This window comes from Procambarus clarkii, chromosome 70 (assembly GCF_040958095.1).
Source record: "Procambarus clarkii isolate CNS0578487 chromosome 70, FALCON_Pclarkii_2.0, whole genome shotgun sequence".
Taxonomy (NCBI): domain Eukaryota; kingdom Metazoa; phylum Arthropoda; class Malacostraca; order Decapoda; family Cambaridae; genus Procambarus; species Procambarus clarkii.
In genome coordinates, this window is record NC_091219.1 from 16,647,853 (window position 1) to 16,663,756 (window position 15,904).

At 40.4% G+C, this 15,904-nt stretch overlaps 1 protein-coding gene across 6 annotated transcripts in view; it reads right to left on the bottom strand.

The window, feature by feature from the left end:
* LOC123775278 (uncharacterized) overlaps positions 1-15,904 on the bottom strand; it is a 477,428-nt gene that overhangs the window by 298,330 nt on the left and 163,194 nt on the right. For all 6 annotated transcript variants that reach the window (XM_069311593.1, XM_069311592.1, XM_069311596.1 and 3 more), the window contains 4 exons: positions 8,004-8,078; positions 4,485-4,637; positions 1,169-2,941; positions 74-724 (listed from right to left, as the gene is read on the bottom strand). In XM_069311593.1, the coding sequence (XP_069167694.1) occupies positions 74-724; positions 1,169-2,941; positions 4,485-4,637; positions 8,004-8,078 (2,652 nt within the window). The remainder of the gene's footprint in view (positions 1-73; positions 725-1,168; positions 2,942-4,484; positions 4,638-8,003; positions 8,079-15,904) is intronic.

Consider the following 15,904-nt stretch of genomic DNA (forward strand, 5'->3'; position numbering starts at 1 on the left):
TATTATATTTTCATACTGAAACAGTTAAAGGACTATAAATTTTGTGATTAATAATGTTAATAAATATTATTACCTTGACATTGTTAACTTGCTGTGTTTTCTCCCCAATGCTGGCATACAGCATGGTCTTGTAGGCCTTCATGTCGGCATCCGCCTTCTGTAGCCAGTCAGAGAGCTTCTCATATTCATCTTTGTAGTCACGCCACTGCACTACTGTTTTCTCAAGATTCTCTTTCTGTTTGGATATATCCTTGAAAAGTTCTTCAAAACTTTCCTTTACAGCCCTCATCTCATTTTTGTAATTCTCTTGTCCAGATGGTGAAGTGGAATGAAGGAATACTTCACCTCGATGAAGAAGCTGATCCACTAATATCTGGCCCTGAGCTTGTCGAGTTAACAGTGTATCTAAAGCTTGCACAGCTGTTTCAATAGAAAGTCTATCACCCAAGTTCTTTTGCTTAAGGGCTGGGATTTTGTCACGTGTCCTATTGACAAATGCATGGAGGTCATCATAGGCTTCTTTGTAGTGACGGTGATCACGGTACTGAGTCTCTCTCTCTCCTCGCAAGGATTTGATACGATCAGAAAGATTCTCAAACTGTTTCAGTATGTTCTGGGCCTGTGATGCTGCTTGGGCTTGCTGTCCACTTGCTAGCATCTCAGAGGCTTTAACCTTCAGGCTCTCTACTTCATATTTCTCACAACGAAGCTTTTCTTCCAAACTCTGAAATATTAATACAGTACTGTGATGTAATACGAGTTTTCCTGTTTTGCAAATTAAAACTTTTTAATAAGGCATTATTCCAAGTTTTGCTATTGTTTTACCACTCCATCTATTTAACCAGGTCCTAGTTATAACTACTAAGAAATAAAATAACATTTGAGCTCTGATATATTTACTCTCATTATTAATTAAAGTGTTTATATTTTTGACTGTATATACTGTAGTTGAAACTCATTTGTAAAAAATTCACTAAAATACAAAAATAAAAATGTGCAATTGATATACAGTAATTTAAAAATTATACTAGCACAATGCAGATATATTTTTTTAACTTTACATGAAACCCCTAAATTGTTACTGATAATGGTTATCTCTACTTGCCAATTCTGCCTAACACACTGAGCATAAATAACGGCACATAAACCATAATATAGCAGCACTTACTTTGAGTCTCTCCAGCTGAGCTCTCTTCTCAGAGAGTGTAGACTGGAACTGACTGACATCAGACAGGGTGTGTTCCACATGTTCAATGGTTTTGTTTAGCTGATGAATATTCTCCAAGAAACCAGCCCATCGGTGTATAGTTTCATCCAAATAAGTCTTAGTTTCCACCATCTTAGATGCAAGGGCACTCCAATCCTGTTGAAGCTTTTCAACTGCTTGGTTGATGTGTTCATGCGCCAAGGGAGCTGTGTTGGCTAATACAGTCTGCGCTAATTCAACAGTTCCCTGTACTTTTGAAAACCCTTCCTCTTTATATAACAAAAGATCTTGGATAGTTTCCATCTTTTTATCTAGGTCATCCTGGGATGTAGCTGATAGATCAGAACAATAACTAAGTTTCTTCTTAATGTCTTGAAGCCAATTGTGACATTCTGTAACTCTACTATCATAATCTGCATGATGAGTAACATACTGGTGCCAGCGGGTGTGGACATCCTTGACTTTTGTAGAGATCTGCTGATAACGAGCACACAGCTCGTTGACTTGTGAGCCCCGTGAGGAGTGGTTACCCTGGTACAGGTGCTGGGCACGCTCAGTTAGCTGATCAATTTCAAGCTCCTTAGCACGTACTTCACCCTGCAGGGTTTTTAACATATCTAAAGTTTCTTGTTTCTCTGCTAAAGTGACATTCAAATTAACTGCATGCAATTTGTTGTCAGTTTCACGTAACCAGCTTTGAATAGCATCCTTCATGGATTCAAAATCACCCCACTGGTACAAAGTAGCCTCAAGTCTCTCAATGGTAGAAGAGACAGCTGATATAAGACCTTGCCACTCTTGCTGCGTGGTGTCGATCTGGTTACGCACATGTATCTGACCAGACTCCAATGTACCAGGAATAACTTTTTCGCCAATTGTCCTTATCTGAAGTATCCTAGGCTCCTCCTCCGGAAGACTCAATTGAAGATTTTTAAGTTTTTCAAGATTAGCATGTAGAGTAATATGGTCGCTAACAGATTCATCCCACATTTCTACCGTACTTTGTGTGGCATCTAGCCATTCTTGTGTTTCAAATACTGTCTTACTGTACTGTTGATGGTCACTGACAATTGCTTCATATCGTTCCAAATAAGACTGAATGCGCTGTAACATTTCTTGGTGGTGAGCAGTTGCTGTTTCTAAGAATGAGTTTACACGATCAGATTTTTCTGGGAGATTTTCTGCCTTGTCACGTACATCCAGTATGGTCTGTTGTTTGGCAAGGATATCGTGCAAAAGCATACGGTAAGTCTGTAGCTGAGCTCGTTTCTCATCAAGAGTTGTTTTTAACTCGATTTCATCAGGAATTTGTGCCTGAGTCTCCTTCAGCCATTGTTTTAAGTGTTCACTGGCCTCCTCAAAGTTTGTCCATCTACTCATCTTATTATGAAGGTCTCTTTCCATAGTGGAAGAACTATCAAACAGTGTGTCAAAGGCTCCTTGAAGATCTTCAAGTTGAATTCTAATAGCTTCTCTTCCATCATCAGATGTTGAAGGATAAAGTTTCTCTCCTAATTCCACTGTAGTGTTGACAAGTGATAATGCATTCTGCTTCTCTGCTAGTAATTCACTCCCTATCTCCAACCTTTTCTGTATAGTTGCTCTATCTCCTTGCATTTCAACACATTTGGCTAATTTGTCTTGAGCTGCAGTAAGCCAGCCAACACTTTGGTTATATTTTTCAATAAAGGCCTTGTGGTCATTAACTCCTAATTCACACTTCTTGAGAATTTCCTGAAAGTAAAGAATAGGATATTTGTTAATTATATTTATGTCATGTTGACCTGATTATCTCTATGTGCCTAACTATCCATCTGTGTATAACTGTCCATCTGTATACAACTATCCATCCGTGTACAACTGTCTATCCGTGTACAACTGTCCATCCGTGTACAACTGTCCATCCGTGTACAACTGTCCATCCGTGTACAACTGTCCATCCGTGTACAACTGTCCATCCGTGTACAACTGTCCATCCGTGTACAACTGTCCATCTGTGTACAACTGTCCATCTGTGTACAACTGTCCATCTGTGTACAACTGTCCATCTGTGTACAACTGTCCATCTGCGTACAACTGTCCATCTGTGTATAACTATCCATCTGTGTACAACTGTCCATCTGTGTACAACTGTCCATCTGTGTACAACTGTCCATCTGTGTACAACTGTCCATCTGTGTATAACTATCCATCTGTGTACAACTGTCCATCTGTGTACAACTATCCATCAGTGTATAACTATCCACTTTATGCCTGACTACCCACTCTGTACATGACTGCCACTCTGTACATGGCTACCACTCTGTACATGACTACCACTCTGTACATGACTGCCACTCTGTACATGGCTACCACTCTGTATATGGCTACCACTCTGTACATGACTACCACTCTGTACAGGACTGCCACTCTGTATATGGCTACCACTCTGTACAGGACTGCCACTCTGTATATGGCTACCACTCTGTACAGGACTGCCACTCTGTATATGGCTACCACTCTGTACATGACTACCACTCTGTACATGACTGCCACTCTGTACATGGCTACCACTCTGTATATGGCTACCACTCTGTACATGACTACCACTCTGTACATGACTGCCACTCTGTACATGGCTACCACTCTGTATATGGCTACCACTCTGTACATGACTACCACTCTGTACATGACTGCCACTCTGTACATGACTACCACTCTGTACATGACTGCCACTCTGTACATGACTACCACTCTGTACATGACTGCCACTCTGTACATGGCTACCACTCTGTATATGGCTACCACTCTGTACATGACTACCACTCTGTACATGACTGCCACTCTGTACATGACTGCCACTCTGTACATGACTACCACTCTGTACAGGACTGCCACTCTGTATATGGCTACCACTCTGTACATGACTGCCACTCTGTACATGACTGCCACTCTGTATATGGCTACCACTCTGTACATGACTACCACTCTGTGATAGCTCTAAAATGCATACTCAGTACTGTATGTCTATCACCACTGCATATTGTTACTCTGCTGTACACAGTATGTCTATCAGCCCTACGTGTTGTTACTATATAGTACAGTACACAGATGTCTATCAGCCTTACGTGTTGTTACTATATAGTACAGTACACAGATGTCTATCAGCACTGCGTGTTGTTACTAAACAATACACAGTATTGTATGTCTATCAGCACTGCGTCTCGATACTATACAGTAGATGGTATGTCTAACTGGGCTGTGTGTTGTTATGAGTGTCACTATTTTAGATACTTACCTTTGCGGTGACTTGAACAGCTTTAAAGCGTGAGGTAATCTGTTGAACATTAACAGAGATCCTGGTATCACCAGAGACGCCCATCAGGTCAGAGGAATCATCGCTCATCTTGTCCACCTCGCTCTGATTTTGCATTATGCTGAATACAAGACCCTGTATTTTTTATAAGAGAATGGCATAAAAAAGGAGTAAAGTGAGATGCAATTAACACCAAATTAAAAACAACAAAAATGGCAGTAAATATTAAACATATATATATATTTTTTTTTTAACTAAATGACATACTGTAAATTTAATATCAAAAGGAAAGCAATTAGTTAAGATTTTGCTGTATCATCAACCTATGATATGTAATTCCTGTATGTCTTCAATTATAATTAATAAAATTGTAAATATTTATTTGTTAAAAGTTGCATCCTATGAGGAATGGCAAAAATGTTTCCAAACCCAAAGGAATTTTATGTAATTAGCTACATTAAATGTAATTACACATTATTAATGTACAAATTCAGACAAAAATGTTTTCTAATAAGGTATTCATTATAATTATCAAGCCTCAAATTTGTGATTAATGTTCAGATATCAAATGTGCCATAAACTATGTTATATACAGTAACTGAAACAATCTCTTTCCATAATTATAATATTTATTTATGTCTGTGGAGAGCCCCTTCAGCTCCCCGGAGTAATACTGGGCCGATGTGTATATATTAGACCGTGGCAACAGTCAATCGACAGAATTCTAGGCTAACCAAGGACCAGCGCCGGAACCTGACCCCTTCCCCTCAGAGAGGCACGAGGAACACGGGGGTGTCTTTAGGTCATTGCACCTTGTGGCTGCGAGGCACAAGGCCTCTCTGAGGGGGCCAGGTTTTGGCTCTGGTCCCCGGTCGGCTTAGAACTCCATTGACTGACTATTGCCACGGTGTAATATATAAACATCAGCCTGATATAGCTCCGGGGTACCTCCAGGTCACACCCAGAAAATGGCATTTCATTACATTCAACGCTGGCTTTTTGTGCCGGTTAATAAAGAAATGCAAAATAGGGAGGCCTAAAACTGAAAGATGGCTTATACCTCTTCAATGTGTAAATCAAAAACTTCCAAATGTTATTCACTGTAGCTGTACTAACTGATCATCTAATATTAATTAGTTCAATGTGTTCAATAGGTACATTGTATTTATTCCACTGTTTTCATTATGAACCCTAGACAGTATGTGGTCCCAGTCAGTTGGTGAAATGCAGTCATAATATTATTACTAGCTACCCTCTACTATTTAATGTGTTCATTATATTATTACTAGCTAGTCTCTACTATATAATGCATTCATCATATTATTACTAGCTACCCTCTATATAATGCATTCATCATATTATTACTAGCTACCGTATAATATATAATGCATTCATAATATTATTATTAGCTACCGTCTAATATATAATGCATTCATTATATTATTACTAGCTACCCCTCTATTATATAATGCATTCATCATATTATTACTAGCTACCCTCTACTATATAATCCATTCATCATATTATTACTAGCTACCCCTCTACTATATAATGCATTCATCATATTATTACTAGCTAGCCTCTATGCCATAATGTGTTCAGTATTACTAGTTAGCCTCTACTATATAATTTGTTCATTATATTATTACTAGCTAGCACCTACTATATAATGTGTTCAATGTATTATTACTAGGTAGCCAATACTGTATAATGTATTCATTATTACTAGCTAGCCTCTACTATATATTGTGTTCATTATATTATTACTAGCTAGCCTCTACTATATAATGTGTTCATTGTTACTAGCTAGCCTCTTCTATATAATGTGTTCATTATATTATTACTAGCTAGCCTCTACTGTGTAATGTGTTCATTATTACTAGCTAACCTTTACTACATAATGTGTTCATTATATTATTACTAGCTAGCCTCTACTGTATAATGTGTTCATTATATTATTACTAGCTAGCCTCTACTATATAATGTGTTCATTATATTATTACTAGCTAGCCTCTACTATATAATGTGTTCATTATATTATTACTAGCTAGCCTCTACTATATAATGTGTTCATTATATTATTACTAGCTAGCCTCTACTATATAATGTGTTCATTATATTATTACTAGCTAGCCTCTACTATATATTGTGTTCATTAATACTAACTAGCCTCTACTATATAATATGATCATCATATTACTAACCATCCTGTGTTTACAATGTATTCATCATAAGATTAGCTTGTCCATGTTATCGAGAGATTTCATTATATTATAACTTACCAGCCTCTGTTGTATAGTGTGTTATATTATCACTAGCCTGCCTCTGCTGTTCATCATATCACTGTCAACTAGCCAATCTTTACTGTTAAATGCACTCATCGTATATCACTAGCCAGCCTTCATAGTACTGTATACAGTGTTAATCTTATTATCACAAACCAGTCTCACTTGTGTTAATATTAGTAAACATATTACTGGATATATTTTAATATCAAAGAACAAGGCATTTTATAACCATATTTTAGAGGTAGTTTAAGCACATTACAAATAACCCCAACATTTCTGAGGCACGGCTCAGGATGTTGTTGTTGGTACCGAGCCATATAGGTGATGGCTCTGTGGGAAGATGTGATAATGTATGGGGGATCACACACCCCATGCTTCTATAGTGAGTACCTTCAAGATGACAGCTCTTGGTGATGCAAAACTGGGATGCCAGACGACATATAGTTAAGGCTTCGTGCAATGACAGAAGCTCACAATCTCAAGACAATGCTTATGAGGTTATGTCCACTAAAATAAACGAAGACAGCCAGAAATGTACAAGCCTATTCACTACACTTCAGTTATGAAGTCTTTGCATGACTTTTTTATATTAAAGATAAATCTATTTATAAAATGAATTACAGAAGTAGTTTTTCATTAATGAATTTAGTAAATGACTTGTTTAATAGAAAACTGCAAGTTTCTGATAAACAAATATTTGTATAAAATGTGAAAAGAAAAAGAGCTTTGAATATAAATGAAAAGATTCTTTTAGAGCATCCACTCAGTTGGTCCTTTAGGTAATAGCCTATTCATACAATGGACTGTTGACATTTACTCTTAATTATGATGGAGATTTTCTAGCATTCTTGCCAGATGACAATGGAGAAAGGGAAGCAGTGGAGATTACTTTATCCAGCTCCTGAATGACTGTCAGAAGGGCTTAAAAGAGCTTATGAAACTTGCTACAAAATTATACATTTTCGTCTCCATTGTGGATTTAAGTTCAATGTGGAATGTGAAATCATTATGTTTCTAAATACGAAACTTAAGTAAATATAGCCAAATTTTTTACACATTTTTAAGTATAGAATAATTTGGTCATGTAAAACTCAGCAACTTCAACTTTCTGGCTGCCAACCTCTTATTAAGCAGTGACAAGGTAGGTCACATCTCATCTGTTCATACTATGCGTAAGAGAACTTACTTCAATAATAACGAGACGAGGTCTTACTTGTTCAAGGTTATCGGCTATTGCAATGAATTCCTGCACGAGCACATGCCGGCTCTCTACTACACGCAGAAATTCCTAAAGAAACCAGACAATTGTATTAGTGATATATTATTAGAACACTCCAACAAAGTACCTTGTAGATATTCTCAGCAGTATCTATCCTAACTCACTAGATTAATACACTCACTAATGTACAAGCTACAGACACTCATGTTATGTCTTATTATTTAAACCAATAATTCTACAATAATTGTTATAAATACAATAAAGCATATCTACTGATTACTACAATATAGCCATCCCAAGGATATTGTAATAAATACAGTGGAGTCCCTCTTGAATGCACTGAATAATATAGGGCCCCTTCTGGCATAAATCCTCCGAGTCAACTTTGCTATTTTCCCACTATTTTATTAAAAAAAAACAGCATTGAATGTAATGAAACGCCATGTTCTGGGTGAGCCCTGGAGGCTCACTGGAGCTAACGAACTGATATGTGATATATATTAGTCTAGGACATTAGTCAATGGAGTTCAGTCTACCGGGGACCCCGGCCAAAACCAGGCCTCTGTAAGAGAGGCAAGAGAGCAATGGCCTCTAGAAAACGCCCCTTGTGGTTGGGGGAATTCCTTGTCTGCCATCGACTGGGGTTAGGGACCCAGAAAGATAGGCATAACAAAACAAACCCCACTTGGTAAGAAAATTACAACCAAAGACTGAAAAGGGAGGCAGAACTCCCCCAACTCTCAAGGAAATGAGCAAACAAGCAAACCTCATAAACCGCCGCTGTGCCGCTTCTCTGCACAGCCCTTCCCTCCCCAGGAAAGGGACGGACCCCGGACACACCCCCTGCTGGCTACTCACACCACCAGTTCGGAGACTGAGCATCAAAAGCAAAACTAAATCGCCAACCAGAGGGACGGAGGGTGTCAGGGAGCCTCCGGGGGTTCAACCAGAAAATGGCATTTTATTACATTCAATGCTGATTTTCTGTGGGGAGCCCCCTTCAGCTCCCTAGAGCTACATAACCAAAGATAAGTAAAAGAGGGACTCACCCGGGAGGCAGCCGCCATGCGCTCAACTCAAAGTCAAGAAAACTGGCTGCAATCTGCGACCCAAAGCCATGCACGAACGAGCAGGACCATGCATGCTGACCAAATAACAAGTGGCCAGGACCTAGTTCAACTTCCAAACATCCTGCGCCCGAATGTCAACTCAAGACATGTTGTCGAAGATGGCAGTCAAAGTAGCAAACTTTCAAATGTCATGGGCATGAGGATAGACCACAGGCTGGCTAGACTTAATAACCCTGCGCGCGACCTGGGAGACCCAAGCCCTGGAACAGGGAACGAGGGAAACCGGATCAACCCAAAGCGACTCCCCGACCACTGAACCCAAGGCGCACAAATAACAGCGAAGAGCCAACACCGGACACAACACATGATGCACACCAGGCTGACCAACCAAACATCAATGACTAAAGGGACCCCTTTGGAAAGCTGCCATCTTATTCTTCACCAGAAAAGATGGAGACGGCTGCAACTGAACAAACCGATTACTAGGACCGAAGGAGCAGAAACCTCTGCGTTGGAGGAGTGCATGAAGCTCATAAACCCAACCCCCAGAGGCCAATGCTAACAGAAACAAAGCCTTGGATCTTGGATCTTGGATCAAAACAATCTTCAACTAAAGGGGCCACCACAAGCCAAGGAGAAGAGAGAAAAGAGAGCACCCTGTCCAAGGACCAGGACAGTTCAGGCGACGCATGAGCAAGTCAGAGAGTAAACAAAGCCCAACAAAGCTTATGGATCGGGGCGGAAGTGACATCCATCCCGAACGCAAGCTGAAGCAGCTTGTAAGGCGCCGCAGGATACGAGGCGACCGTATTCGGCATCAAATAACAGTCCAGAAAAAGCAAAGAAAGGACAAGACAATCTGATCAGAAATAGAAGATCACCTACAAAGAGACAGAAAATGGTGAAAAGATCCCCATGAAACTTCATACTGTCACCAAGATGAAGCTTGCAGGTGGAACACCATCAACAAAGCCAACTGAGCACCACCCAGGGGTAGTACTTACAAGGCGCTTAGGGAAGGTATCAGCCAACGAACTGGAGGTATGAGTAGCCAGCGTGGGGGAGGGGGGAGGGGGTTCTGGGGCTCCCCTCTCTCCCCCCTCCCAGGGAGGGAAGGGCTGCATGGACAAGCGGCGCAGCAGCGGTATATGATGTTTGCTTGTTTTCTTGAGAGTTGGGGGGGGGGGGGAAGTTCTGCCCCCCCTGTTCGGTCTTCGGTTGTAATTTTGTTACCAGGTGGAGTTTGTTTTGTTATGAGTGCCTTTCTGAGTGCCTAACCCCAGTCAATTACAGACAGGGAATACCACCAACCACAGGGGCGTTTCCAGAGGCCATTGCTCCCTTGCCTCTCTGAGGGGGGCCAGGTTTTGACTTGTGGTCCCGAGTAAGCTGAACTTCATTGACTAATGACCTAGACTACTATATCACACATCAGTCCGATAGCTCCAGGGAGCCGAAGGAGCTCCCCACAGAAAATTATTGTTTTATTAAAACAATAATTAATGCACGTAAATGGCAAACCCACTTTTGTTTGTACATTTTTAAACAAAACCAACAGAAAAAATAAATGTTTTAATATTTGATTAAATTTCTTCTATATTTATGGACACTGAATTCCAGCCCAGTGAATACTTGGTCTCACACATGAAGTCTTCCATTATTTTCTGTTGTAACTGATCAGAATGATCTTATAACCAGAATGAATCCTTGCATTGCACCAGACTTCAGCTGGAGACAGTTCCATTCAGGTGGAACTCCACTGTATTGTACTGTGTAATTACTGCAATTAATAATTTTGTCTTCATAGTAAGGCTGCAGATGTTAACAAATTAGTTAATTTCTAAATAAAAACTAATACTATAAATCATGTACCAATAATTAGCACATACTCGATACATTTAGACTATTGATTCTCTAGAAATTATGACTAATATATTCTTATATACAGAGGATCACTTAGTTTGCAAACTTAAGTTATCCAAAAGTTCCAGTTTCACGAACAGGGTTGGGGTCTCACGCTTCCGGAACTACGTTCAGGAAGTGAGGAAGTGGTCCGCCAGGCCTCGCATCGACCCGGAATGTTGTGACTGGGATATGGTCTAGTTTGCCCACTGACCGTGTTGGGCGCCACTTTAGTGCCTTCTACCCTGTGACGTCACACATTCACGGCCCATTGTTCCCATTGTTTTGATTTGTCATGAGACTGGAGTGTTCATTCCATGACTTTGTTGGATATATCTGCACAATCTAGGCACAATGTGGCTTGTGGTCCCCGGTAGGCCCACAAAACTCCATACACACATGATTGATGCCAAAGTCTGACACTAGCATATCAGCCTGGATAGCTCTGGGAAGCTGAAGGGGCTCCCCCCAGAAATGCCAGAAAAGTGCAATGAAGAAGATGGCAAGGAAGGGGAAGAGGATAAAGAAGCATTACAGGAAAAATGGAATGTGGAATCAAATTCAGAAACACTTTGAATTCATACTGGCATTTATGGAAACGAGTAACAGAGTTTGAAACTAAGGACATGATGAGCCTGTACAATTTGTAAGTGAAGTTCTTGAAAACAAGTTCAAAGGGAATAAAACAAATGTCAATTAAATAGTCATTTGCAAAAGCTTCCAAGAAAGCTGGCATTGCCCCCACCTGCACCTGATTCATCACATGTTGACCCATATGCCTCAACATCTGAGGTTACCTTATCATCATCATCCTACACTTCAGTCAAGCCAACACCATCAACCTCCACCACCACCACCACCTCTTCCAATAACTATGCTCCATCAACAATGATAATCAACATAACAAGTTGATCAGGAACTCTCTTATTGGTAAGTACAAACAAAATAGTGTTGCATTTATGCTATGAACCTGTCATTTGTTCCTCTAGATTGTTTTTGCTACATTTCTCATTTATTTTTTTCCTACATCTCTCAATTATTTTTGTTCCTACATTTCTCGTTTACGAACTTACACGGAAACCGACGGGTCTCATCCCTGAGAGGTTCGCAAACCAAGTGGTTCTCTGTAATACTAAGAAATAATATATCCTTATATATGTTACGTAAAAGGATAATATGCTCTTGCATTTTATCAAACAAGAAAATTATATTTTTGTATATTACATGAAAAGAAAATCTCCTAATATATATATAATATCTAAACAAATAATATACTCTTATGTATTACCATCTCTTGATTCAAACAGAAATTTTGATAAGAGTGCCTTTAGCTAACTTAAAATATACTTATGTCAACTTAATAAAAAAATGAACCTAAAATAAATGTTACATTTGCTCCAAATCGCTGGGAAATAATTGCCTCATTCTTTACTACACAACTAACAGTTTTAATAATAGCTTTTTCCAGGTCAAATTTGACTTCCTTCCTATCATGCTCTGATAATTCCAAGAAACATTACTGCCACAATGAAAATAATGTCCATACTTTTTCTTAAATAAAAATTTTCTCATTGAGTATATTAAGAAGATAAGAGTAACTCACAACCAAGGGCTTCCTATCCCTGCCATACCCTCTAGAGCCAATGATTAACAAGAATACATTATATGGTACACTAAGTACCACTGTTGTAATGCTGTATATGGTATTAATGATCAACACTAAATATTCAGTCTTAATACTGTATCTACATTACTTAACTGCTTCTTACCATGTAGTAAGAACTATGACTATTATTAAGAACTATTACCTTACCATGTAGTAAGAACTATGACTATTATTAAGCAACTAAAACATATAAAATTCCATACATTTACTGAAGCAAATATTATCCCCTCTACTAATGAGAATGACACTATATTTTAGAAAGTCACTACTGATGAGTTTAGCTAGATACACGGCAATGACACATTCCTCCCAAAAATCCCACTCACAGTTCTACAAGGCTATTTGTCTAATGGCAAGAGAGAGGAAAAGCTCTTAGAGTAGAGGAGCATGCACCAAGGATCAGGTGGGCAGTAGGTTGTAAGGAAGACCATGAGGAGAGGCACTATGGATCAGGTGGGCAGTAGGTCTTGGAGATCATGAGGAGAGGCACCATGGATCAGGTGGGCAGTAGGTCTTGGAGATCATGAGGAGAGGCACCATGGATCAGGTGGGCAGTAGGTCTTGGAGATCATGAGGAGAGGCACCATGGATCAGGTGGGCAGTAGGTCTTGGAGATCATGAGGAGAGGCACCATGGATCAGGTGGGCAGTAGGTCTTGGAGATCATGAGGAGAGGCACCATGGATCACGTGGGCAGTAGGTTGTAAGGAAGACCATGAGGAGAGACACTATGGATCAGGTGGGCAGTAGGTCTTGGAGATCATGAGGAGAGGCACCATGGATCAGGTGGGCAGTAGGTCTTGGAGATCATGAGGAGAGGCACCATGGATCAGGTGGGCAGTAGGTCTTGGAGATCATGAGGAGAGGCACCATGGATCAGGTGGGCAGTAGGTTGTAAGGAAGACCATGAGGAGAGACACTATGGATCAGGGGGGCAGTAGGTCTTAAGGAAGACCATGAGGAGAGGCACCATGTATCAGGTGGGCAGTAGGTTGTAAGGAAGACCATGAGGAGAGGCAACATGGATCAGGTGGGCAGTAGGTCTTGGAGATCATGAGGAGAGGCACCATGTATCAGGTGGGCAGTAGGTTGTAAGGAAGACCATGAGGAGAGGCACTATGGATCAGGTGGGCAGTAGGTCTTAAGGGAGACCATGAGGAGAGGCACTATGGATCAGGGGAGCAGTAGGTCTTGGAGATCATGAGGAGAGGCACCGTGGATCAGGTGGGCAGTAGGTCTTAAGGGAGACCATGAGGAGAGGCACTATGGATCAGGTGGGCAGTAGGTTGTAAGGGAGACCATGAGGAGAGGCACCATGTATCAGGTGGGCAGTAGGTTGTAAGAAAGACCATGAGGAGAGGCACCATGTATCAGGTGGGCAGTAGGTAGTAAGGAAGACCATGAGGAGAGGCACTATGGATCAGGTGGGCAGTAGGTCTTGGAGATCATGAGGAGAGGCACCATGGATCAGGTGGGCAGTAGGTTGCAAGGGAGACCATGAAGAGAGGCACTATGGATCAGGTGGGCAGTAGGTCGTAAGGGAGACCATGAGGAGAAGAACACACCTTATGATTAACCGTTAGACTTAGGGAAGAGTAGTATTAATTTCTTTCAAGGGGTCAAAGAGCATGGACTGTGGAGATGGTAATATATTATGTTTTACCATGTGGCATCACATGGTTCTGACAGTGGAAGGTGGTGAAATGCAAGAGCTACAGCACTGAGGTGCTTGCCTCAGCATTTGTGAGGTTACTCTCTATGTACAGAGAGCTGTTTAATTCTAGACGAGTGATAAATATATCAATATGAATGTTGATTTCCAGCATGGTGTTAAACAAAAATAATGCACCCATAAGAGACGGCTTCTTTCAATCCTTCAATACATTTTTAATATTTTCAATGTAACCTTTTTATATGTGACTTTTTTGCACACTGAAATTTAGCTATTTTATTTGGCCCTTAAATTACACTGTGTTTCATTCTTTGAATTCCCACCCTTTTATTTTTATCTAAATTATTCTAAGGTTTGACAGAAACACTTTGTTTTGCTGGCTTCATTTGTATGTGTAACTCATGTTTTTTAAACTGTCCTTTCTTATGTTCTTTGTGTACACATTCTTATGAATAATATTATGAATTATGAATGAATTATTGTAATATACAATAATTTCCCTTCCTTTCCCACTTATAAAGTATCCCTCTTACTTTACTGACACATCCTTTGCCCTCCCAATTCCCCTTCCCTTACAAGTTACCCTATCCCAATCTGGAGTCCCACCCAGAGTTGTTCACAGATGAGTTTGTTCTTGAGGGCTGGGGCACTGTTGGTTGTTGCAGATGCAGTGAGCTTGTTTTGCAGTGTGGGAGCTTGAGGCAGTTTGGATGGCACTGTGGCATATTCCTCTCCTGATGGCTTTAATATCTGGTTGCAATTGGTTTGCTTCCTAGTTATTAACTATTTGTTCTAGTATAAATCCACCTAGTCACTTTTTCTGTTGGGGTGGATTGAGGATAACTTAATTTCTAGTTTCTCAAGGGTTAAGTTCTCAATGTGGTCTGCATTCAAGAGTCTAACATGTACTTTCCTGCTTTCATCTTATTTTGATGGAGTAGCCTCTGGACAAGGCCTTCTATCAATGGAAAAGTGAGACATTCAACTGTCGTCTGGTAGATTTATTTGCCTCACTTTCGATCAGATGTGCCCAACCACTTGGGCTGGATGGTCGAGCAACGGTCTTGCTTCATGCATGTTGGAGATCAATCCCCGACCGTCCAAGTGGTTGGGCACCATTCCTACCCCTCATCCAGTCCCAGTCATAATGGCCAGTCATAATGGCTTGGTGCTCTCTCTCTCTTGATAATTCCCCCTTCCCTTAGATCAGATGTGTCCTTCATCCATGAACCTCTTTCCAGGCTATGCTGAATTGATTGTGACTACATATTGCCTGAAATGGGTCATGCAGAGTTTCTTTCTCCAATTCTTCCTGCTCGGGTGCTTCTACATTTCTTATCCACGTAGACCTTTGTAGGTTCCATTCTCCTTTTGGCTCCTATGTGGCCACTTCGGTCCTCAATTCATCCTGCCCTCACTCAATGCCCCTTTAGGGCTCTCCCAGAAGATCGAAGGCCGATTGATTGATTGCATACATGAAGCTTCGTGTATGATTTTTTTTAGATTACTATACCACCTTCTGTATGGATGACAGGTGGCAGATATTTTAGTTTTACATTTCCTGCCATCTTCAGGGAGGTTGCATT